This window comes from Trichechus manatus, unplaced genomic scaffold, assembly GCF_000243295.1.
Source record: "Trichechus manatus latirostris isolate Lorelei unplaced genomic scaffold, TriManLat1.0 scaffold00076, whole genome shotgun sequence".
NCBI classification, from domain to species: domain Eukaryota; kingdom Metazoa; phylum Chordata; class Mammalia; order Sirenia; family Trichechidae; genus Trichechus; species Trichechus manatus.
This window is the reverse complement of record NW_004444012.1, coordinates 1,461,751-1,482,494: the sequence shown is the minus strand read 5'-3', so window position 1 is coordinate 1,482,494 and position 20,744 is coordinate 1,461,751. Positions and strand designations below refer to the sequence as shown.

The 20,744-nt window shown below is 43.3% G+C and overlaps 1 protein-coding gene across 1 annotated transcript in view; it reads right to left on the bottom strand.

Annotated features, from left to right (window-relative positions):
- LOC101347931 (transmembrane and coiled-coil domain-containing protein 5B-like) overlaps window positions 1-19,620 on the bottom strand; it is a 43,294-nt gene extending 23,674 nt beyond the window's left edge. The window contains 15 exon segments of the mRNA XM_012556724.1: window positions 9,369-9,570; window positions 9,573-9,610; window positions 10,292-10,332; window positions 10,455-10,457; window positions 10,618-10,693; window positions 12,662-12,664; window positions 14,229-14,290; window positions 14,854-14,913; window positions 15,658-15,699; window positions 16,988-17,056; window positions 17,724-17,774; window positions 18,318-18,435; window positions 18,735-18,841; window positions 18,843-18,888; window positions 19,586-19,620. Of these exon segments, the coding sequence (XP_012412178.1) occupies window positions 9,369-9,570; window positions 9,573-9,610; window positions 10,292-10,332; window positions 10,455-10,457; window positions 10,618-10,693; window positions 12,662-12,664; window positions 14,229-14,290; window positions 14,854-14,913; window positions 15,658-15,699; window positions 16,988-17,056; window positions 17,724-17,774; window positions 18,318-18,435; window positions 18,735-18,841; window positions 18,843-18,888; window positions 19,586-19,620 (953 nt within the window).
- Between the last annotated feature and the right edge of the window lie 1,124 nt (window positions 19,621-20,744).

Genomic DNA, 20,744 nt, shown 5'->3' with positions numbered 1-20,744 from the left:
CAGGTGGCTAACAGACACATGAAGAAATGCTCACGATCATTAGCCATTAGAGAAATGCAGATCAAAACTACAATGAGATATCATCTCACACCAACAAGGCTAGCATTCATCCAAAAAACACAATAAATGCTGGAGAGGTTGTTTGGAGAGACTGGAACACTTATACACTGTTGGTGGAAATGTAAAATGGTACACCACTTTGGAAATTGATTTAGCGCTTCCTTCAAAACTAGAAAGAGAAGTACCATATGATCCAGCTATCCTGCTCCTTGGAATATATCCTAGAGAAATAAGAGCCGTCACGAGAATAGATATATGCACACTCACGCTCATTGCAGCACTGTTCACAATAGCAAAAAGATGGAAACACCCTAGGTACCCATCAACGAATGAATGGATAAACAGATAATGGTGTATCCACACAGTGGAATACTACGCATTGATAAAGAACAATGATGAAGCCGTGAAACATCGTATAACGTGGAGGAATCTGGAGGGCATTATGCTGCGTGAATTTAGTCAGTCACAGAAGGACAAATGTATAAGATCTCTATCATAAGAACTCAAAAAAAGGTTTAAACACAGAAGACAACAATCTTTGATGGTTACTAGGGTGGGGAGGGAGGGTGAGCGTTATTCACTAACTAGGCAAGTATTAACTTAGGTGAAGGGAAGGACAGCACACACTACAGGGGAAGTCAGCACAACTGGACTAAACCAAAGCTAAGAAGTTTCCTGAATACAATCAAAAACTTTAAGGGACAGAGTAGCAGGGGTAGGGATCTGAGGACCATGCTTTCAGGGGACATCTAGGTCAATTGGCATAACAAAGCTTATTAAGAAAATATTCTGCATCCTACTTTGGTGAGCGGTGTCAAGGGTCTTAAAAGCTTGCAAGTGACCATCTAAGATGCATCAATTGGTCCCAACCACCTGGAGTAAAGGAGAATAAAGAACAGCAGAGACACAAGGAAAGTGGTAGCCCAAGAGACAGAAAGGGCCACATAAACCAGAGACTTTATCAGCCTGAGACCAGAAGAACTAGATGGTGCCCAGCTACCAGCAATGACCGCCCTGACAGGGAACACAACAGAGAGTGTCTGATGGAGCAAGAGAAAGGTGGGGTGCAGAACTCAAATTCTAGTAAGAAGACCAGACTTAATGGTCTGACTGAGACTGGAGGAACCCTGGAAAGCATGGCCCTCGGATACTCTATCAGCCCAGAACTAACCCAAATTCTGAGGCCAACTCTTCAGACAGGGATTGGACTGGACTGTGGGACATAAAGTGATACTCGTGAGGAGTGTGCCTCTTAGCTGAAGTAGATACAAGGGACTAAACAGGCAGCTTCTGTCCGGAGGTAAGATGAGGAGGCAGAGAGGGTTAGGAGCTGGTTGAATGGACACGGGAAATCTGGGGTGGAAAGGAGGAGTGTGCTGTCACAGTATGGGGAGAGCAATTAGGGTCACATAACAATGTATGTATAAATTTTTGTATGGGAGACTAACTTGAAATATAAACTTCATTTAAACTACAGCAGTAAAATAAATAAATAAATAAAAAGAATTTAGAAATTTCAACCTCAGGATTATCCGGTACGTTTTCCTTCCAGTGTTGTCAATACCTAATCTGTTGGAGACAAAATTCTATTGATTCTCTTTTCAACTCTTTCTTGCATACCAAATGTAAGTGAATGACTCATAAAGTCTCATGAACAATTAGTAATCAAGTAAGCTGCTGTTAAAAGACTTTTCTGTGCTGGGAGAATTTTCTTTCAATATCCAAAAGATTAGTGAAGCTCTAGCCTCTCTCAGGGCAACTTAGATTAGTTTCTTTAAAAGCCTCGGGGAGTGTGTGAGTCTCCATCCCTCACTTTCCCTCAGTTAGAAGGTCTTTCCTCTTCCATTTCCATGGGTTGAAATCCCATCTCTTTCAATGCCGGTATCACATACATCTCCTCCATTAGTTCTTTTCTGTTCCAGATGTAATCTTTTTCCTTTGAGCCTCTTCGGGGCTCAGTTTCTATTAATGGTACTTCCCTCCCTCTTCTTTGCATCACGGCTATTTAGTACTTTGCTTTTTCCTTGCTAGTAGATCAGAAACTCTTTCAAGGTAAGAATCACGTAATAAAATACACAATCCTCTTGTCCCCATCTTTCCTAGAACAGTAATTTGCAAGTAGGTGAGATATGAAAATTTGCTGAATCAACATTTTCGTCTGTAAGATGGTCAGCGGTGACCTGCTCAGGACAGAGTCTTGGGGACAGGATGAGTTGCCCATGACACAGGTAGTCACTGGTACACTGGGGTGTGTGTGTGTGTGTGTGTGTGTGTGTGTGTGTGTGTGTGTGTGTGTGTGTGAGGCCCACGCTGACTCATCAGTTTCCTAGACCAGAGCTACTCACACCATGCCTGGAGGGGCAAGTGGACCATTCGGCATCCAATCTCAGGTTTACCTCTTCTCTCCAGACTACGGTACTGAATGTGAACTGAACAGGGTTTAAACTGCCACATGGTTTTGTTTAAAGTTCATGGCAAATGTAGCCTAGGTTTAACTGTTCTAGAAGGTAGGGAATCTCCTAACCACCTACATTTGCATTAGGGAAGTTCTAACAAAGGGATAGATCCATAGCTGAAAGTCCGTTCTCTTTCCTGTTAGACTCTCCTGGACTTTCCCCACACCTCTAGCTGCCCTAGCTCTCACTCCCACCCAATCTTCCCCCTCGCTGGATTGTAATTTTCCTAAAGATTCCTGAAAGCCACTGCTTTAGTTCCTTTCACTCTTCTGTGTCTTAGCTCATTGGGACTGAGAAATCCAGGATAGGAAAAGCTTCAGGTTGACTGTAGGCTGAACCAACCTACCAACAAACCTCTCAGAAGAAAAATAAATCCCAATCTCCAAGCAAAGGGTCAGGCTTCCAGACTGCTGGCAAATCACCACTCTGCTGGCAAAGGGTAAATGAGTCCACACGGGCAATGTCGCCAGCCGAGAGCCATGAGGACAGCAGCCGAAAGCCTTCCCCCAGCACAAGCAAGTGAAGCGAGCAGTGTCTGCCCATTCCTGGTCTTGCCACAGAGCCAGTGGAGCCCTCCAGGTGTCAAACTCATTGAACTCCAGAGCGGACAGATGATGCTGTTCTTTCAAGCTGGCACCCACACACAGGGGATGACAACCCTGGCATAAAGTCAAGCATTTCAGAAGAGCTGATGAAATCCTAACTGGTTAGCGTATATGGAGCATGGGAGAAAGACCTACCATGAGCATTTCAAATGGGTCTTGCAAGACAGCAGCCTGCAGGGGACAATGTCACCTCTGGAGTGGGCTGGGCTCCCTCCAAGTCCAATTATTTTATACTAAAAGCTAGAACATGAGAGTGACATGGTTCTGTGTGAGAACTAAAGCTTTTATGGGCCCCTCAGGGTCAGTTCAGGCACAGCTGCTCTCCATGGATTCACCATTCTAACAATCACTTCAGTTTCTCCATTACCTCCCTCGATTCAACACCCTCACACACTTCCAGATGACAGTGACCTCAATTATTTCCTACAGGTCCCTTCTATAAAACCCAGCACTTACACCGTTTATTCATACTAAGGTATGGTTGTAATGCCTTAAAAAAGCATTTATCCAAGGCATCTTTTATTTAATGGGAATCATTAAACTAGAGGAATAATAAAGCTCCAAAGTAAAATTTAAGACAGTGAATGCAATGGTTTTGGATCTCTCCTTGGTGGTGCAGTGGTTAAGAACTTGCCTGCTAACCAAAAGGTCAGCAGTTTGAATCCTTCAGATGCTCCTTGGAAACCCTGTGGGGCAGTTCTACTCTGCCCTATAGGGTTGCTACGAATCAGAACTGACTTGACAGCAATGGGTTTGTTTTTTTTATACTAACTTTAAATAAAGTTTATATAGAGGAAAAGGAGAAAGAGCTGATGAAAAAGTAACTGATGGCAATTACTAATTCAGTAGTTCTACTGATTTGCAGACTGAGGTTGGATTTGAAGATGACTTCAAAGGTCTTTGTTACATCAGAAACATGAAAAGCATGTGTCCTGAAAGAGTCCAGAGGTGGGCCTGTGAGCCCTGGCCCCACCACTTACTAGCAGGGGAATCTCACGCCATTCATCATCTACAAAATGGAAGCCAAAGTGTCCAGCATTCTAGGGTCTGGAAAAGATGACTTATGAAAGTATCTAATGCAATATCTGCAATTCAGTTGATGACCAGTGAATGTTGTGGTTGTTGACAGTTCTGGACCCTCATGAGGCCAGCATTTATACCTCAGAGTAGTTTCAGAGTCACCTCTAACCTTGATGTTGAAGGCTGGGATCGGCACAAAAGTGAGAGTCTTTGAGAGCAGGACTGATTGCTTATTTTTTTTGACTGTTCCCCTCCCCAACCCCAACCCCACCCAACTCCAGCATCTCAGTGCATCCATTGTATAGTTAAGCCTGGCACGTAGTACTAAAGCCATTGCCATTGAGTTGATGCTGACTCATGGTGACCCCATGTGTTAGAGAGTAGAGCTGCTCCATAAGGGTTTCCTGACTATAGTCTTTATGAAGCACTGGTGGCACAGTGGTTAACAGCTTGACTGTTAACTGAAAGGTTGGCAGTTCAAACCCATCCAGTGGGAGAAAGACCTAGCAATCTGCTCCAGTAATAATTACAGCCTAGAAAGCCCCATGGGGCTGTTTTACTCTGTCACATGGGTTGGTATAAGTAAAAAATCAGCTCGACTGTACCTAACAACAACAACAATCTTTATGGAAGCAGATCACCAGGTCTTTCTTCTGAAGCACATAGTAGGACTCAATACATGTTTGTTGAACTGAGCCTTTAAACAGAACTGCTTAGCCCATCCTTAGGAAATACTGTTTCTTCTAAGGAAGATAGGGATTATAGGAGCATCGCCCACTGAGACTCCTAACAAGGACAAGTGATGGCAGCACTTCCAGTCCTTCCAGAGGGATCCCAGGGGAAGAGGAGAGGTCAGGCAAGAGCTGAGACCACGGGGAGGGCAGGAGACTGACAGGCTTGGAGGACATTCAGAAGAGGGGTTGTTCTCATTCACAGGAGGAGCGAATGGACTAGTTCATAGAGTCAAAGACCGTCAACAGGAATGATCTTAGAAATCACTTGGAAAACAGCCTCAGGCCCCGAGAGGAGTGTGGCTTGCATCAAATCAGAGAAATAACAAAAGAGCCGAGACAAGGATCCAACTCCTTGTTCAGTGCTGTTTTCAAGACAACACTGGGGCTTACAAAAGATATTATAAGTGCAATTAAAAACAAACAAACAAACACTTTTAATGCCTTCCGGAACAGGAACAAGGAGACGTGAAAGGGATAGGCCACTCCTTAGGGCATAGGGTATAATGTTAATAGATAAGAGTCCTATTTCACATGGGCCTTCTCTATCAAGGAAATCGATCTTCAGCAGATAAAAAGGATAGCTCAAAACAGTCAACAGGTCATTAAGTTTTAAGATAGGCAAGAAGACAGAGAGCTCCTAATCCATTTAATTGAATTCAAGCCTGCAGACCCAAAGAAATTCCATTTCAGAATTCTGACAGAGCTTTCAGCTGTGGCAACACTCTTCCCGGGGGACAGCATTGTTTAAAGGAAGGGTCAACAAGCTGCCTGAGGTCACACAATTACTACAAGGGGACGTCACACCCAAGCCTCTGCATCCAAAGTTCAGCAATGTCCACTCTCACAGGTGTCTCTGGTCACTGAGTCAGCTAGCTAATTCCTTCATGGCATCGGCGTTTTGAAAGATTGCAACAGACCAAAATGAACTCAATGCCACAAAAAGAAATTTAACAGAGTAAGCAGAAAGTCCTGACTTCAGACTTTTTTTTAAAATTTAATCTGCACAAATACAAAACAGAGGAGATGTAGAGTAAGAATAATCCATCTTCAAAAGGGTTAGGAGTCTTGATAGACTCCGAGCTCGTTATATCTGTGTGATTCAGCTGCCAAAATGGCTACCGAAATCGTAGGCGGCATTCATAAAGGCATACTGTTCAAATAACGGGAGAATAGGGCGATTGTACTTTGCCAGTTTGACCTCAACTGTGGTGCCCTCTTGAGTGTGGTTGATGTCCAGGAAGGACAACCAAGATAATACAAGATCTAGAACGTCATCATGTGAAAGCTGGTTAAAGGACTTGGGAATGTTCATCTTGGAGAACAGAAGGCCTTTCAATATTGGTGACTAAAATATGAAGGGGGAAGTCATTTTTTTGTGTTGCTTCATAGGAGAGAACTAAGATTAATTAGTAGATGAAGGCAAGCTTTTATTTACTGCAAGACAAAGGAAGCTAGTGTTGGTTGAATACCCACCACACGCCCCTTGCTGTACTAGCTGCTTTCTGTTATTTTATTAAAACTTTTCAGAAATTGATGGCTATTTTGGGGGATGGTGAGCTCCCTGTTACTGAAAGATGTCCAGCCCAGCACTGCTTTCTTATAGCAGTGATAACCCCTCTTCTGCTTCCAAGACTTGGCAATGCCACCCAGGTCCTTCTGGAGCCAGCTTCCTACTCGAAGGTAGGTTCTCTGGGGGGGTAGCAAAGGCACTGTGCTTCTGCAACCTGGATTTCCAACGGGGCTTCAAGAGTCCACCACTCCATTGGATCACTGACTGCAAGTAAAGGGCCTACTGGTCCATATTTTCCCAAGCTGACATTTCCTAGTCAATCTCGAATACTGATGTGAGCCCATGTGTGTCTGTGGATGTGTCTGTTGTAAGGGCTGGTCGGTGGCGGAGAGCCCAGGAGATCTATGAGTTTATGCGGGATTGCGAGGAAGGAGATGGGAGAGAGTCAGGAAATAGTGTTTATACACTTCTTGGCCAGTTGCATCCCTTTTCTTCACATACACCTGCAGTCTTACAAACGCCTTCACCCAAATCCTGAAACCCTTTAGCTTAAGGAATGATCTGGCCAGTGAACAGAGTATCTATCAGTCAGGGTCCTGGCAGAAAACAGAATTCAACTCAGGTGGTTCTGATGAAGAGACTTTGATGAAGGGGCCATTACTGAGGTGTGAGCAGGAAATCAGCAAAGAACCTCAGGTGCACCAGGCACACTCCACCCTGGAGACCATTCCCCTCTCTGCCACACCACTCCCCTGGGTCCCCACTGTCTCCTTTCTCTCATTCAGTTCTGTTATGATGCCATTTTCTCAGGAACATTGCAACTGCTTCTCCTCAGCAATCCCTCCCTCCCTGCCTTGTTTTTTTACGCCTCTTCACATGGTCTGATATTTGTATAATTCAGTGGTCTATTTATTGTCCATCTCTGTCCTCTGGAACGTGGGCAGAGGTTTTTGTTTTGTTTGTTCCTGTTCCTGTAATCTCAGCACCTAGAACGCTGCTTGTCTCCAAGAAGGTGATCAATAAATATTTGTTGAGTGAATGAAGACTAAGTGGACTTACTAAAGCTCATAGAGAGAATTGCACAGATGTGACACCTAGTCCATCCTCCCTGCTTCAACTTGTGACCGCATAGCATTTTGGGTGAAGCCAGCTGAATACAAGGAGCTTTCATTTGGCCACAAGAGGGTAGTGTTGATCGGTTTTTCATTTTTCACTAGACTTGTTCTGAGACCATCCTCTCCCCTCACCCCTGAGAAAGAAATCAGGGGACAGGGCCGTATCTGAAGCCAAGGCAAACACACAGTATGCCCCTCCCACCTGACGTTGATGTTCATGGGAAATTCAGTTAAAACCAATGTCATGAACAGTCTTGAAAGGAGAAAGGTCACCAGAAAGCAAGAGCCTGAGGAACGTATAGGAGGGCACCTCCACCACTTAGCTTCAGTAACCATGGAGACGCCACCAGCTGGCCAGATGACCTAGTGCCTTATGCCACATCCTTCTACTTCCCTTCCTCTGCACCACCAATGTCCAGTTGACTGTACTGCCAAGTGTGAAATCTCACAAGACAGGCTCTAGGCTCACTGTCCCAATTTGTCACCCTCCAGATATTCTGAAAAGAAATACCAACTATCCAAGAAATGATTCCCTCTTTTACTAAGTATTTCATAAAGACATTGTTCTAGGGAGCCACGTGGGATGATACAGAAATAAGGGGTTGTGAGCTTCGCAGCCAAGGAACACAGTAGTGACACCGCAAGACAGAGTGGGCAGGGCAGAAAGGGAAGCCCGAGAAGTGGTCGGAGCTTCAGAAGAAGGGGAGGGAGGCTGTCTCAGTGGGGAGGGATCGGGGCAGGCATTAAAAGAGATGCCCATTTGAACTGGCATTTGAGCAATAAGTAGGGTACAAAATTGTGTTTGGATGTATCTAAAGCACTTTCTGATTTCACACACTGCCTTTTATATGGCACTTGAATTTCAGGGTAATTGAGTTTCTTTGTGAATGAGTATAAGTAACCACTTGTGTACATGGAAAAGGTTAGCTTTTCAGGCCATCCCACTCATATAAGACAGCATACTGTAAGATAAAAGAGCCATACGGGGTGCAATGTGTTATGAAAATAGTAGAAAGGAACAAGCCTTCTGTCCACCCAAGTGGTTCCTCAACTGAATGCCCTTTGTGGTCCTGCAAGGTAACTAGAGGATCTAACAAATGAACACTTTTCTTTTTTTAAGCTTTTTAACATGGAACATGATGGAAGTCCTCACGGAGTGTTACAGGTTGAATTGTGTTCCCCACAAAGATGTTGAAGTCCTAACCACTGGTACCTATGGACGTCATCTTGTTTGGAAATAGGGTCTTTGAGGATGTTATCAGATAATATGAGGTCATACTGGAGTAGGGTGTGTCCTAATCCTATATGATTGCTGACCTTATCAAACAGAAGATGAACAGAGATAGAGAAAGGATGGTCATGAGAAGATGCAGCTCTAAGCCAAGGAAAGCCTGGAGCTGCCAGAAGCCAGGAAAGACAAGAAAGGCCCTTCCCCTAGACCTAGAGTCTTTGGAAAGAACACAACCTGACCGATACATTGATTTGGACTTCTAGCCGCCAGAACTGCGAGACAATACATTTCTGTTGTTTAAAGCCACCCAGTTAGTGGAATTTTGTTACAGCGGCACAAGGAAATTAATACGAGGAATTTTTTATGATCTCACAGCTTTTCTTACTAGCACAGGCAGGAACCTGTAAGTGCCTCGTCTCTGAGCTTCCTCATTTGGCTGGGGCTCCAGGACCACGGACCAAAATTCACGGACCAAAACAATGGACTCTGGTCAAACATATTTTTTTTATTTCAAAGAGATACACTCCAGAGGGAAAGCAAGGAAAGAGAATGAAATGAAGATGAAATCAAAGTAACAGCTCGTTGAAGCCTCCACTTCCTTCCTGGCCCATTCCCCCACATGTGGCCACAGCCATACCCCCTCCGCTCCTCCGTGTATGTGGACCCCAGGCCTCCACAGACTAGTGCAGAAGAACTTTCCTCCACCTCCAGAGTGAGGAAGGGGCAAAGGAAGTCCCTCAGCCTCTTCAACGTGCCCCTGCTCATTACCATGGGCAGGGTGTCCACAAGAAGGTCTCAGTTTATGTACTGTAGGTGGAAAAGCACATAACCCAGCAGCTAATGAAGATCACGATCATGAAGACAAGACACTGAAAATGCCTATGAAGAGACTGTCATTAGCGTGGGGGAGAGAGACAGCTCAACACAGCAAACCTCATACTCACAAATGCCTGGGGTGAACTGATATGGTCTCCAGCTCTCTTTGGACAAAACTGGTGGGAAGCATGGCATGGAAGTAGCAGAGGATAAGGGTAGAGGACAGGTAATACCAAAAAAAAAAAAAAACAAAAAAAAATTGTTGTAGTGGGGTTGAATACAGCTGTCCTGACATTTAAGTCCTCCAATAGAATAGACCTCTTTATAGAAAAGTTAAAGTACAAAATAGTAAAGACTTTCCAATCACTGTATATGGGTCAAGCTTTTTGGATGTCGTCATAAAATGTCCAGGACCATCATACTCCAGAGTGTGTGACGGGTGGTCCTCTTCAGGTCCCCTACAGCAAATAATTGTAGAATCTGACCAAGGCTGAGCCATCTCTGACACTCAGATCTAGGTAAAAAGATTAGGGTTGACTTTGTCTAAACATGAAGCATTGAAAGATACCAACCCAAACAATAAAAGGTGTAGGGGTGTGTGTATGTGTTGTGTGCTGCTTGATGTTTTTTGGGTGGTGGATGTGTTTATTCTTATTATTCCTTCTGTCCTTCTGCATCAGGTCACCTGCTTCTAGTGAGCGAATGTAGCCTAGACGAGGTAAAAGCCAAGGTTACACCACTCACCTGCACCAGAAGATCCTCCTCTGTCTCTTAATGATGGTCTTCTCCGGTGGGAAGCAATAAAAGCCACAACTAAGCTTGTTCATGTGCTCACAGAGAGACAGTAGAGTGCGGTGGCCAAGAGCACAGACCCTGGCTGCCCAGGTTTGAATCCTCGCTCTGCCACTTCCTAGCTACTATGGTGTGGAGCAAGATACTAGAGTTGTTATAAGGATGCAAAAGAATACATGGGGGTGGACAGAGAGACGAGAGGAGATGAGAAGGAAAGCAAAAATCCAGGAAAGGGAAAAGGTAGAGGAAAACCTCAAATTGGGGCAGGGAAGACTTACCATGTTGCTTTGGATGGTCTCCACAAAAGTTAACCCAGTTCTCACCATTTGGGAGGAGTTGTTCTGGGCTTTGGATCTGGATAAAAAAAGGTTAGAGCCAAGGACTCTGTGACATAATTTAATGGGCTGATGAAAAATGCTTTCCCAAGTCATGCAACACCTATGATTTATTACCTAAACTTTTGACAAAATTGACAATGTTCAGCATACAAGGAATCAGGAAGATGTAACCTATTCAAAGAGAAAAGAAAACTAATGGAGATCAGTCCTGATGTAACCCCGATGCTGGATTCAAACTGCAAAGTCTTGATGGCAGTTGACATCTCAGGTCAGGTCTTAGTTCCTGGGCTGTGCTGCTCACAGACTTCCCTGAGCTTGCATGGTTTGGAGTCATCCAGAGATTTGGGGATAGTTTAGACACAGAATTTCAGACTCCCCATCTCTGACTCTCAACTTTCTTTGCAGTGGCTTTGGTTGCCCCAAACTCTGCACTCCATTGTTTTAGCCCATAAAGACTCAGATTTTCTCTCTGGGTTTTCACAGTACCTCACAGCACCTAGTTGGATCAGGTCTCAGGCTAAAAGTGATAAAAATGGGAAAATCCCCCCTTTTTCCAAGTGTCAACTTCCCTCCAGAATCTGCCTACTTTTATTCACTCTCTTAATGCCTTCTAGTCATTGTTTGTTCATTTGCTTTGTTGTGTTTTCTTGTCCAGATGGACCCTGCAGAGAGTCAGATCCAGCAAAATCTTACTCAGCCTTTTTTGTGGGAGTTTCTTTTTGTAATCATCAAATAAAGGGAAAAATGGAACAGACTCGGTTCTGATCTTACAAACTCATGATGGAGCAGCTTGTATCAGACTAGCCCACCTCCAAAGTCGGCTATAAAAACTAGACAAAATACATAAAACAGCCATTTGAATGTATTGGAGAATACAGTCAGAAGCTGACTGGTTACAAACTCTGTTAACTGTGAGAAGTAAAGCACACTGAGGTGAACTCCTCATTCATCTAGGCTTTTTCCCAAGCAACAAGTGGCAGCATCAATGGGCTGAGGAGATAGAATACGGCATTTAGGATGGTCAAACTTTCCGTGCCTCAAGGAGAAAAACAAGAGGAGGGAACCATAGAGAAGTGAGTCCAAATGCCTACAGAGGTTTTCTGCTGAAGGTAATAGCTGTCTCCTATAATGCACATGTGGAATCAAGATTCTAAAATATCCACTGTCACCGTATCTAGCTAATAGTATACTCAAAGTTGTAGCTAATGTGATAAGGCAAGAAAAAGAAATAAAAACTATAAAGATTGAAATGGAAGAGATACAACTATCATTCTGCACAGATGAAACTCTAAAAGAATCTACAAATTATTAGAATAAGTGAATTTAGCAAGGATGATGAATATAAGTTCAATTTACAGAAATCAATTACATTTCTATATACTAGTAATAAACAAGGAGAAAATCAAATTAATAAACATACCATTTACAATAGCATCAAAAATAACAAACACCTAGGAATAAATGTATGTGAACACTACACATAAAACTATGAGAAATTAAAGACCTAAATAAGTGGAAAGATACATGATACTCATGGCTTGGAAAACTCCTTGTTTTTCAGATATCAATTATCCACCAAACTGATCTACAGAGTCTATGTAATGGCAATAAAAATCTCAGTGGGTATTCTTTTGTGGAAATTGAAAAATTGATTCTAGAATTTATTTGGAAATTCAAACGGTCAAGAATAGCCAAGAAAATCTTGAAGAACGAAGCTGCAGAACTTAAACTACCATATATCATGACTAATTATAAAGCTACAGTAATTCAAACAGTGTAGTGCTAGCACAAGGGTAAACTCACAGACCAATAGTACAGAATAAAGCATCCTGAAACAGGCTTACAAATATATGATAATCTGACTTATTAAAAAAAAAAAGCTTAGGTATATGATTTCTTTAATAAACAGTGCTGGGTTAGTTGGCTGTCAATATAAGGGAAAAAATGAATCTTGATCTCTACCTCACACCACAGAAAAGAATACATTCTAGATGGAACACAAACCTAAAGGTAAAACAATAAAAAAAGTTCTACAAGAAAGCATAGCATAGTTTTATGACCTAAGGAGAGCAATAACCAAAAAGAAAAGACTGGTAAATTGGATGAATTATATTTATTTAAAATTAAGAATGACTGTTTATTGAAAGATGCCATTAAGAGAGTTAAAAAAGTAAGCAATAGAATAGACTGTAATACATACATCCAACTAAGGACCCTATCAAGAAAATATACGGAACTCCTACAAATCAGTAAGTAAGAAAAAGACTGACAACCCTTCAAATACAGGCAAAAGACACTTCCGGAAAGAGGATACCCAAGTTTCCAATAAGCATTTGAGAAGATACACAATGTCATTAGCAATCAGTGAAATGTATTGTTAAAAAACCAGAGTTAGATTATCACTACACCCCTGCCAGAATGGCTAAAATTAAAAAAGACTGGAAATACCAATTGTCAGGGGAGATGTAGAACAACTAGTACTCTCAGACATTGCTTATGGGAGAGGACATTGGTACAGCCACTCTGGGAGACTGTTTGGCTTCATCTAATAAAGCTAAAGATACGGATACCTTATGTCCCAGCGATTGCACTCCTAGGTATAGACCCAAAAGACAGAAGTGCATAAATCCATCAAAAGAAGTGAACAAGAATTTTCATAGCAGCTTTATTCTTAATAGCCCCAAATTATAATTAACAAGAATATTCATCATGAGTATAATAGATAAATTATGCCATATTCATACAATGGAAAACGATGTAGCTGTAAAAAAAGAACAAACTGCAGCTGTATGTAGCAACATGAATGGATCTCACAGTAAAAGATGCCATACCCGAAAGGGGATAGACTGAAGAGTTTCATTTATATTTGTAGTCTCATTTATAAGTTCAAGAAGATAAAAAGTGAAAAAATGATAGGATCAGATAGAATTTACCTTTGCAAGGAGGGGGGCACTTATGGGGTGCTCAAAACGTTCTAGATCTCAATGTGGATAATGTTAACATGTGTATATACATGTATGAAAATTCTTCAAGTTATACACTGTATATTGTATAATATACATAATGCAATAAAAAAGTATATACAGGCAAAAAGGAAAGTGTATTAAGTCCTAAGACATACGAGTCTATGGTTACAGGGCATCAAATCACATCACTGGGGCTTCCAGTCAGTCTGGTGGGGACAGCAGACTGAGTGGGAGGGGACAGCATGCACATATTGAGAGACATTTCTGAGCTTGTCCCCTCTTTTTACAAGGATACTTCCTCTCGGAGCACAGCCTGAGTCAGTTCTCAGGAATGGCACTCAACAAAGGACTCGTGAAAAGAACATACAAGAAGAGTCCTTTTAAACACTTACAGCCAAGACAGGCAGGGAGAAGCTTGAATGTTGATGATTTTTCAGTCTGGGCCATGGAGCAGAGGCTGATAGGATGACTTGTTGGAGCCCATTCACACAGGGACAGAAACTGTTCTGAGAATCACTCTACCCTTCAAAGTCGTCTGGGTCTGTCACTTCAGCCCATCAAGGAGGTCATTTAGAAAACTTACACTGCTTTTTCAAGAAACACATCCCCTTTTCCTTTTCCGTCTGTCTCAGAAGTTCCCGGTATTTCTTTCCATGGAAATAAAAAATATACATATGTTTGTCATAATTGAGAATTTCCATATATTTCATTACAATGGCACTGATTAAAATATATAACCAATTTCTAAGATTAACTCTGAATATTGCAAACAGTAGATGTACGCGTGCGTGCACGCATGAATGAGTGTGAACACACAGGTCGGGAGGGTTCTCGTAGAAAATAGGAGATTATTAGCGACCAGAATGGATGTACATGAAAAAGGGGTTCTCTCTCTGACTCTGCTTGTGTCCAAACCCCAGCTATGTTCCCCAACTCCTCCCAACCTCAGTTTCCTCATGATCATGACAGTATCATCCTCACAGAGTTACTGCGCAAACTGAGAGAAAATACCGTATGTCAAGTGCTTAGCACAGTGCCTTGCACGAAGTAAATCCTTACGTAAAGTCTGTTTTGTTATTGTTGTTCTGTAAAAGGCATTTTGCCCCAGTGGCAGATTTCAGCCTAATGAGAAGCCAAGGGGGCCCTTACCCCGTCAAGGCCTTGGAGAAATTCTGTCTCTGCTCTGACTTTTCCCCCAGAAACATTGTACCTTTATGTAGTGGGTCTCGTCCTCACAGAGCTAACGCACAGATTGGTAGTCGCTTTCTGTCTAGAAAGAAAATGGACAAATCCATGCCTTAAATCAGAACCAGGAAAACATTGGCCTCCACCCAAGCCTAGGCTGATCCCCAGGGCCCCCTAACTGGTGCAATGGATGTTTGGCTGGTTGCCTAGCAACTCCTGGCCTGAAGGGAAGCAGCAATCTCATCATTCGGGCTCAGGGTCTAACTCTAAGCAAAGGCAATTGTCGTCCCAGGTTGTGCTATGCCTTTTAGGTGAAACATCAGGGGGATTTTCAGGACACGTGGGTTTGGGATTCAACAATATATTTGAGGTCGCTGTGAGTCGGAATTGACTCCGCAGCAACGGCTTTGATTTTTTGGTTTGGTTGTCCTTCTTAGGTGCCGTCGAGTTGACTTCAACTCTTAGTGACCCCATGTGACAGTAGAACTGCCCCGTAGAGTTTTCTTGGCTGTAATCTTTACGGAAGCAGATTTCCTATGGAACTGCTGGGTGGGTTTGAACTGCCAACCTTTCAGTTAGCAGCTGAGTGTTTTAACCATTGCGCCACGAGGGCTCCTTATATTTGAGGTAGGAGAAGGTTTAAGAAACAGTCAGATCAGTACTTTTAATGTAAGCTGTCTTGCCCTTCACCTGCATGTGAATCAGAGATTCGTTTGCCAAATATTCCTGCTCCTCCAGTTCCTATGCCTCAGGCAGTGCTAAGACCTTTGGGATTCTCTCCTATTTATATCCTGGGCTAGACCCTCAGTGGGAGAGACACTGCCTCTACCTTGAGCAGTTCCTTTTCTTGCTTTGCCTTTTGTGGTCTCACCTGTGGAAGACAAGGATGGAGGAAAGTCAGCAACATTCTTCTGTGGAAGATAAACGGGCAGCTTTCACCCTCTCTCCGCAGACCAGCAGAGAGCATGATAAGAACGGCTAGCATATACTGAAGATATATGATCATAACAATCTAATTTTATCTTCACAACAATCCTATCAGGTGGGCACTATTATTACCCCCATTTTGCAGATGAGGAAACAAAGACATGGAGAATTTAAGTGATTTGCTTAAAAGTCACACAGTGGTGGAGCTGTGGTGGCATAGTGGTTAAGAGTTCAGCTGCTCACCAAATGCTCAGCAGTTCGAATCCACCACCCCTCTACTTGGAAACCATATGGGGCAGTTCTACTCTGTCCTATAGGGTCACTATGAGTTGGAATCGACTCAATGGCAATGGGTTTTTTTGTTTTTTTTGGTCTTGTTTTTTTTAGTCTGACTCCTTAGTCCCTGGCCCAACCATCCCTCTTCCTCTAATTCTACTAACCAAAGCTCACCAACCGCTTTCTCCCACTCATATTCTGTAGGTGCACTGGCATCCCCTCTGAATCACAGAGGGAGCAAAAGAGAAACTTCACTCCTCATTTTTAGAGAGAAAAGTAGGATGGTGGGGTATTGTATTCAGGGATCAGCCAAATAGCTATATTCTTCACATAAATCTGCAGAGGGCTTCCACACAGGGTTTTGCCCCCTGTGGGCATCCATTAATTCATTCAACAAGTATTTACTGGGCATCTTCTATGTGCCAGGCACTGTTCTAGGCTCTGGGGAAACAGCAGTGAACAATATAGGAAAAAAAAAAAAAAAATCCACGCTCTCATTGAGTTTACCTTCAGGTAGAGGAAAAAGATAAAAACAAAATTTCCTTGGCCTATGAGCCGTGAGTTGGAAAATCGGGTAAGATCATGGCCGTATCCCTGTATGATCATGGAAGTTAGTCTTTGTGTTGCCTTCTCACTTAGATCATAAACTTGAGGGCAGGTCCTGATGGGCGTCCAGCATGCGTGTTATATTGACTGATAGGTGGCGAGGTCTCTAGAGCAAGTCCCCTCCACTTTAACGCCACTGCGGTCATCTCTGTTACTAGTGTGATGCGTATGTTATAAATGCCCCGTGGTCCATAAGGTTAACGAGAGAGAACAATGGAAGTTGGCCCACCTCTGACCAGCACACAAGCATACCTAGCCTAGCAGGGTCCTTGAAGACTGCTCCTCCTCCTGGAACCTAAAACTGATAGAGCCATCTCCCAGAAAACCTCTAGATTTGCTTTTCTACTCACCTTTGAGTCCGTCAGCATCTGCCTTAGGGTTTCTTTATCAAGGCCAACATTCTTAAATTTCCTTGAAATCTGAAATTCCATTCCAAAAGTTGTGAACTAAGTAAGACACAGAGACATGAAAACTTGGAACAACAGCAGACTTGGGGATCACAGTGCTGCAGAGCGGGGAGGGGTGTAATGTATTCCCATTCCAGATGGAAGCTTGATGAAAATGGGTCTCCTTTCCCTCTGGAAGCTGTCTGACTCCATGCTAGCTGGATAGACCTTTTTGTTCCCAGAGCCAATGGAAACCACAACACAATGAGGAGAGGGAAGAGAGAATGGGCAGAGTGGCTGGGGGTGAGAGGGGCAAATCTTTTCTCCCTCTACAGTCGTTGAACTCTCTCAGCACAATCTGTACCTCCCAGTGGTGGTATGGGTCAGAGTCTGTACTAGGATGTTTAGAAGGTGGCAGGTGGGGAGGGAGAAGATGGGTTGTGTGGGTTGCTCCCTCTCTGATCTTTCTGGCTGGAGACTTCAGGAAGACACTGAATCTGTTGGGATTCCTAGGAAATGAGCCTCATTTCAAGAGCGGACATAGTGGTGTAGAAAACAGCCCTTCCACAAGTATGCATATATTTCTTCATTCTGAATGTGACTTGTCCCTCTCTCTCATGCTCCCAGCCTACTGGCACCAGCCTTTCTCTTGTGAAGGCCATGTTTTGGGGATCCTGGGAACCTTGAAAACCCATCTTACCTGCTTCTGAAGCTCCAGCTCATTCTTGCTCAGAATCTGATTATATTTTTCCTGCAGAAAGAAGGAAGTAATGGGACAAAACTGCTCTACTCCTACACCCTCCCCCTCACTGGGTCACTGAAATTACATCTGGGTATAAGTGTATAGGAGTCCCTAGGTGTTTCAAATGGGTAAGCGCCCAGCTGCTAGCAGAAAGGTTGGAGGTTGGAGTCCGTCTAGAGGAGCCTTGGAAGAAAACCTTGGTGATCTACTTCCTTAAAAAATCAGCCGTTGAAAACCCTACGGAGTACAATTCTATTCACACATGGGTCACCATGAGTCATAGTCAACTCAATGTCAATTTTTAAAATATCTGTGTGTGTGTGTGTGTGAAGTGGGGAAAGTGTCCTCTGGCGCCATACAGCAGACCTGGGAACAGAGCTCAGGCACTGAGCCCTATGCCCACAGCTTTATTCACAGAGCACAGTCTTCAATGGCCGCGACCTCTACAGATACAGATACAGAGGAGATGAATACGTGACCATCCCCTGGGGAAGAGAGAGCACAGATTTCGAGCAAATGCCTCGGATGCCCCTTTCTTAGCCACCTCCTTACCAGCTTTGCTGTCTCTAATTCCACATCCCTCAGGGCGTCCTCTTCCTCAGATGGGCTGTCGTTCAGCTCCTTCTTCTCCTTGGCTGGTCCTGGTGACAGGGCGAGCTCTCTTTCCAGGCTGAAACGTATCAAGTCAGTACGTATGGATCAGTCTAAGCAAGCTGCAACAGCACCGAGGCCCCAGCGGGGACACTGCCGTCAAGGGTCTCAGGGGCCTGGAGTGACTACCTAACGCAGTAGCAATAAAATGTCAACCTAATATGGAAATTTAAGAAGTAAAGCCTTTGAGGGCATGTTTCAGGATTCAAATAACACACCAAGATTCACCGACAGGTGGACCTTCCTCCTGCCCTCTCTCTGTCCTGCAGAACATTCAAAGGAGGAGGAGCCCTTCCCTCACCCACTGAACCATCTGACCTTTCAACAGCTTCTTCTTTCTCCTGAATTTTTCTCAGAAGAACCTGATTTGCCTCTCCCAGTTTCTGCAGGTCCTTTTCAAGGTATGAGTTCAGGTAGTCAAGGTAGGTTCTGTTTTGTGACTTCTAATTTTGGTATTTCCACCACGTCATACCTACAGGAAAATTGTCTTTATTACTAAACTCAGAACAGGAAAACATAAGCCCTAAAAAGGCTTTCCCCCATAAGCTCATTCATTCTTCTGTCTTCGGTTGTTATGATGCCTAACCCAGCCCGAACTTTCTCACTTTCCGTGATAAACTAATTTCTACAGTTGGCGTGAAATCAATTCCTGGAGTCAAATCATATTTGACTTTTGAATATTATAAGTGGAACTCACTGAAATCCTACTCCTTTGAAGTCTTTCACAAAGCAAAAGAAATATTTTTGATATGAGTAATTATATTCTAACTTGCTTGTTTTCAAAACATTTTATACGGAGTATATGTGACTCAAGTCACACCTATAAAGCATTCAAAGATTTGCAAGAGAGAGGAATGTCTTCAATCTGTTTCTGTTAACTGCTTAAATATCTTCTAACCCAGGTAGGCAGGTGCAGGGGCCAGGTGAAACGGGGAGAATGGGTCTTTTCTCCAAACAGCATTAATTTGCTGTTTGAGACATTAGCTATATCCGAAAACCCCACCATCAGTCTGTAGCATACAGAACTGAAACCAAAAAGACTTTTCTCCCCAGGAAGCCTTCCCAGGTTCGAGGAGATAATGTCCTGGACAAGTAATACAATTCTTCCTTACCACCTGGCTACAGAGACTATTATTCTACTGAAATCTTTTATCATTCTCATGACTTACACATCATCTGATGGGTCCTGTCCAACTTCTTCCATGGTTGATTTCCTACAGTGTTAATACAAACACTTGTTATGGAAATGAAGCCTCTACTGACAAATGAATAATGGGCCAAGGAAGGAGCAGTCAGAAGTTGGACATTTTGTTCAGGCAAGACAGAGCCAAGAAGAACCATGCCTCCTATAATCTCTCACTTTCCAGGATCGATTGCAATATTTTGCATGATCTAAATTTCAACAAGTCAAATCTTTTTTAATACGAATGATTATCCCCTAACTTCGGCAGTTCGAATCCACCAGGCGCTCCTTGGAAACCCTAAGGAGCAATTCTGGTCTGTCCTATAGGGTCGCTATGAGTCAGAATCAACTCGACGGCAATGGGTTTTGTTTTGTTTTTAATCCCCTAACTTAGTTGTTCTCCAAACATTTCACACTTTGCTACCTTTCCTCTTCCTTGACAGCATTTACCCAGCTATGGCGTGCAAGTGTATGTCTATTGGCAAATACATTCACTAACCCAAACCCTCAGGGAAACTTAGGGAAGACAATGGAAGAGGCAGAAGTTACCAAAAAAGTCAGCTACCTGATATGGTCATCCTACTTTCTAACAAACTCTAGGCATTACAGGCTAAGTTGATCCTGAACAGCAGCAGAAACAGCAGCATGGACAAAAGAATACAACTTCTGGAAGGAAGGAACAAATGTCAGGCTCTCAGGGATGGCATCTCCTAACCACTGCACCAAAATCAAACTTTAGGACCAAGTCCAGTCTAAGAAAAGTGGAATCCCAAAACTCCCTTCTAGTTTCACATTCCATCTCTTCTTTTCTCTTCCCCTTGAAGCTTTTTTGTTTTCATTCCTTTCTCAATTCTATCTCCCAACTCTTTTCATCCCTCTCCCTTGGTTTGCTTTTGCTTTCTCTTCCCACACAAGTCATCTCAGCCTATGACGATATCCTCTGAGCTCACCCTTCTCTTGCCAAGTACTGCTCCCAACCGAGATATCCAACTGAACATCAGAAATTTCAGAAAAGGCATCTTCTTGTTGATTGAGTTTTCCACATATAGCTAGACCTATCCTCTCTGGCTGGGTGGGGCAGCATGTCATAGTGGGTGGGGTGGCAACAACTCATGGCCATCTCTGTAGGCAGAGTGGGAGCAGAG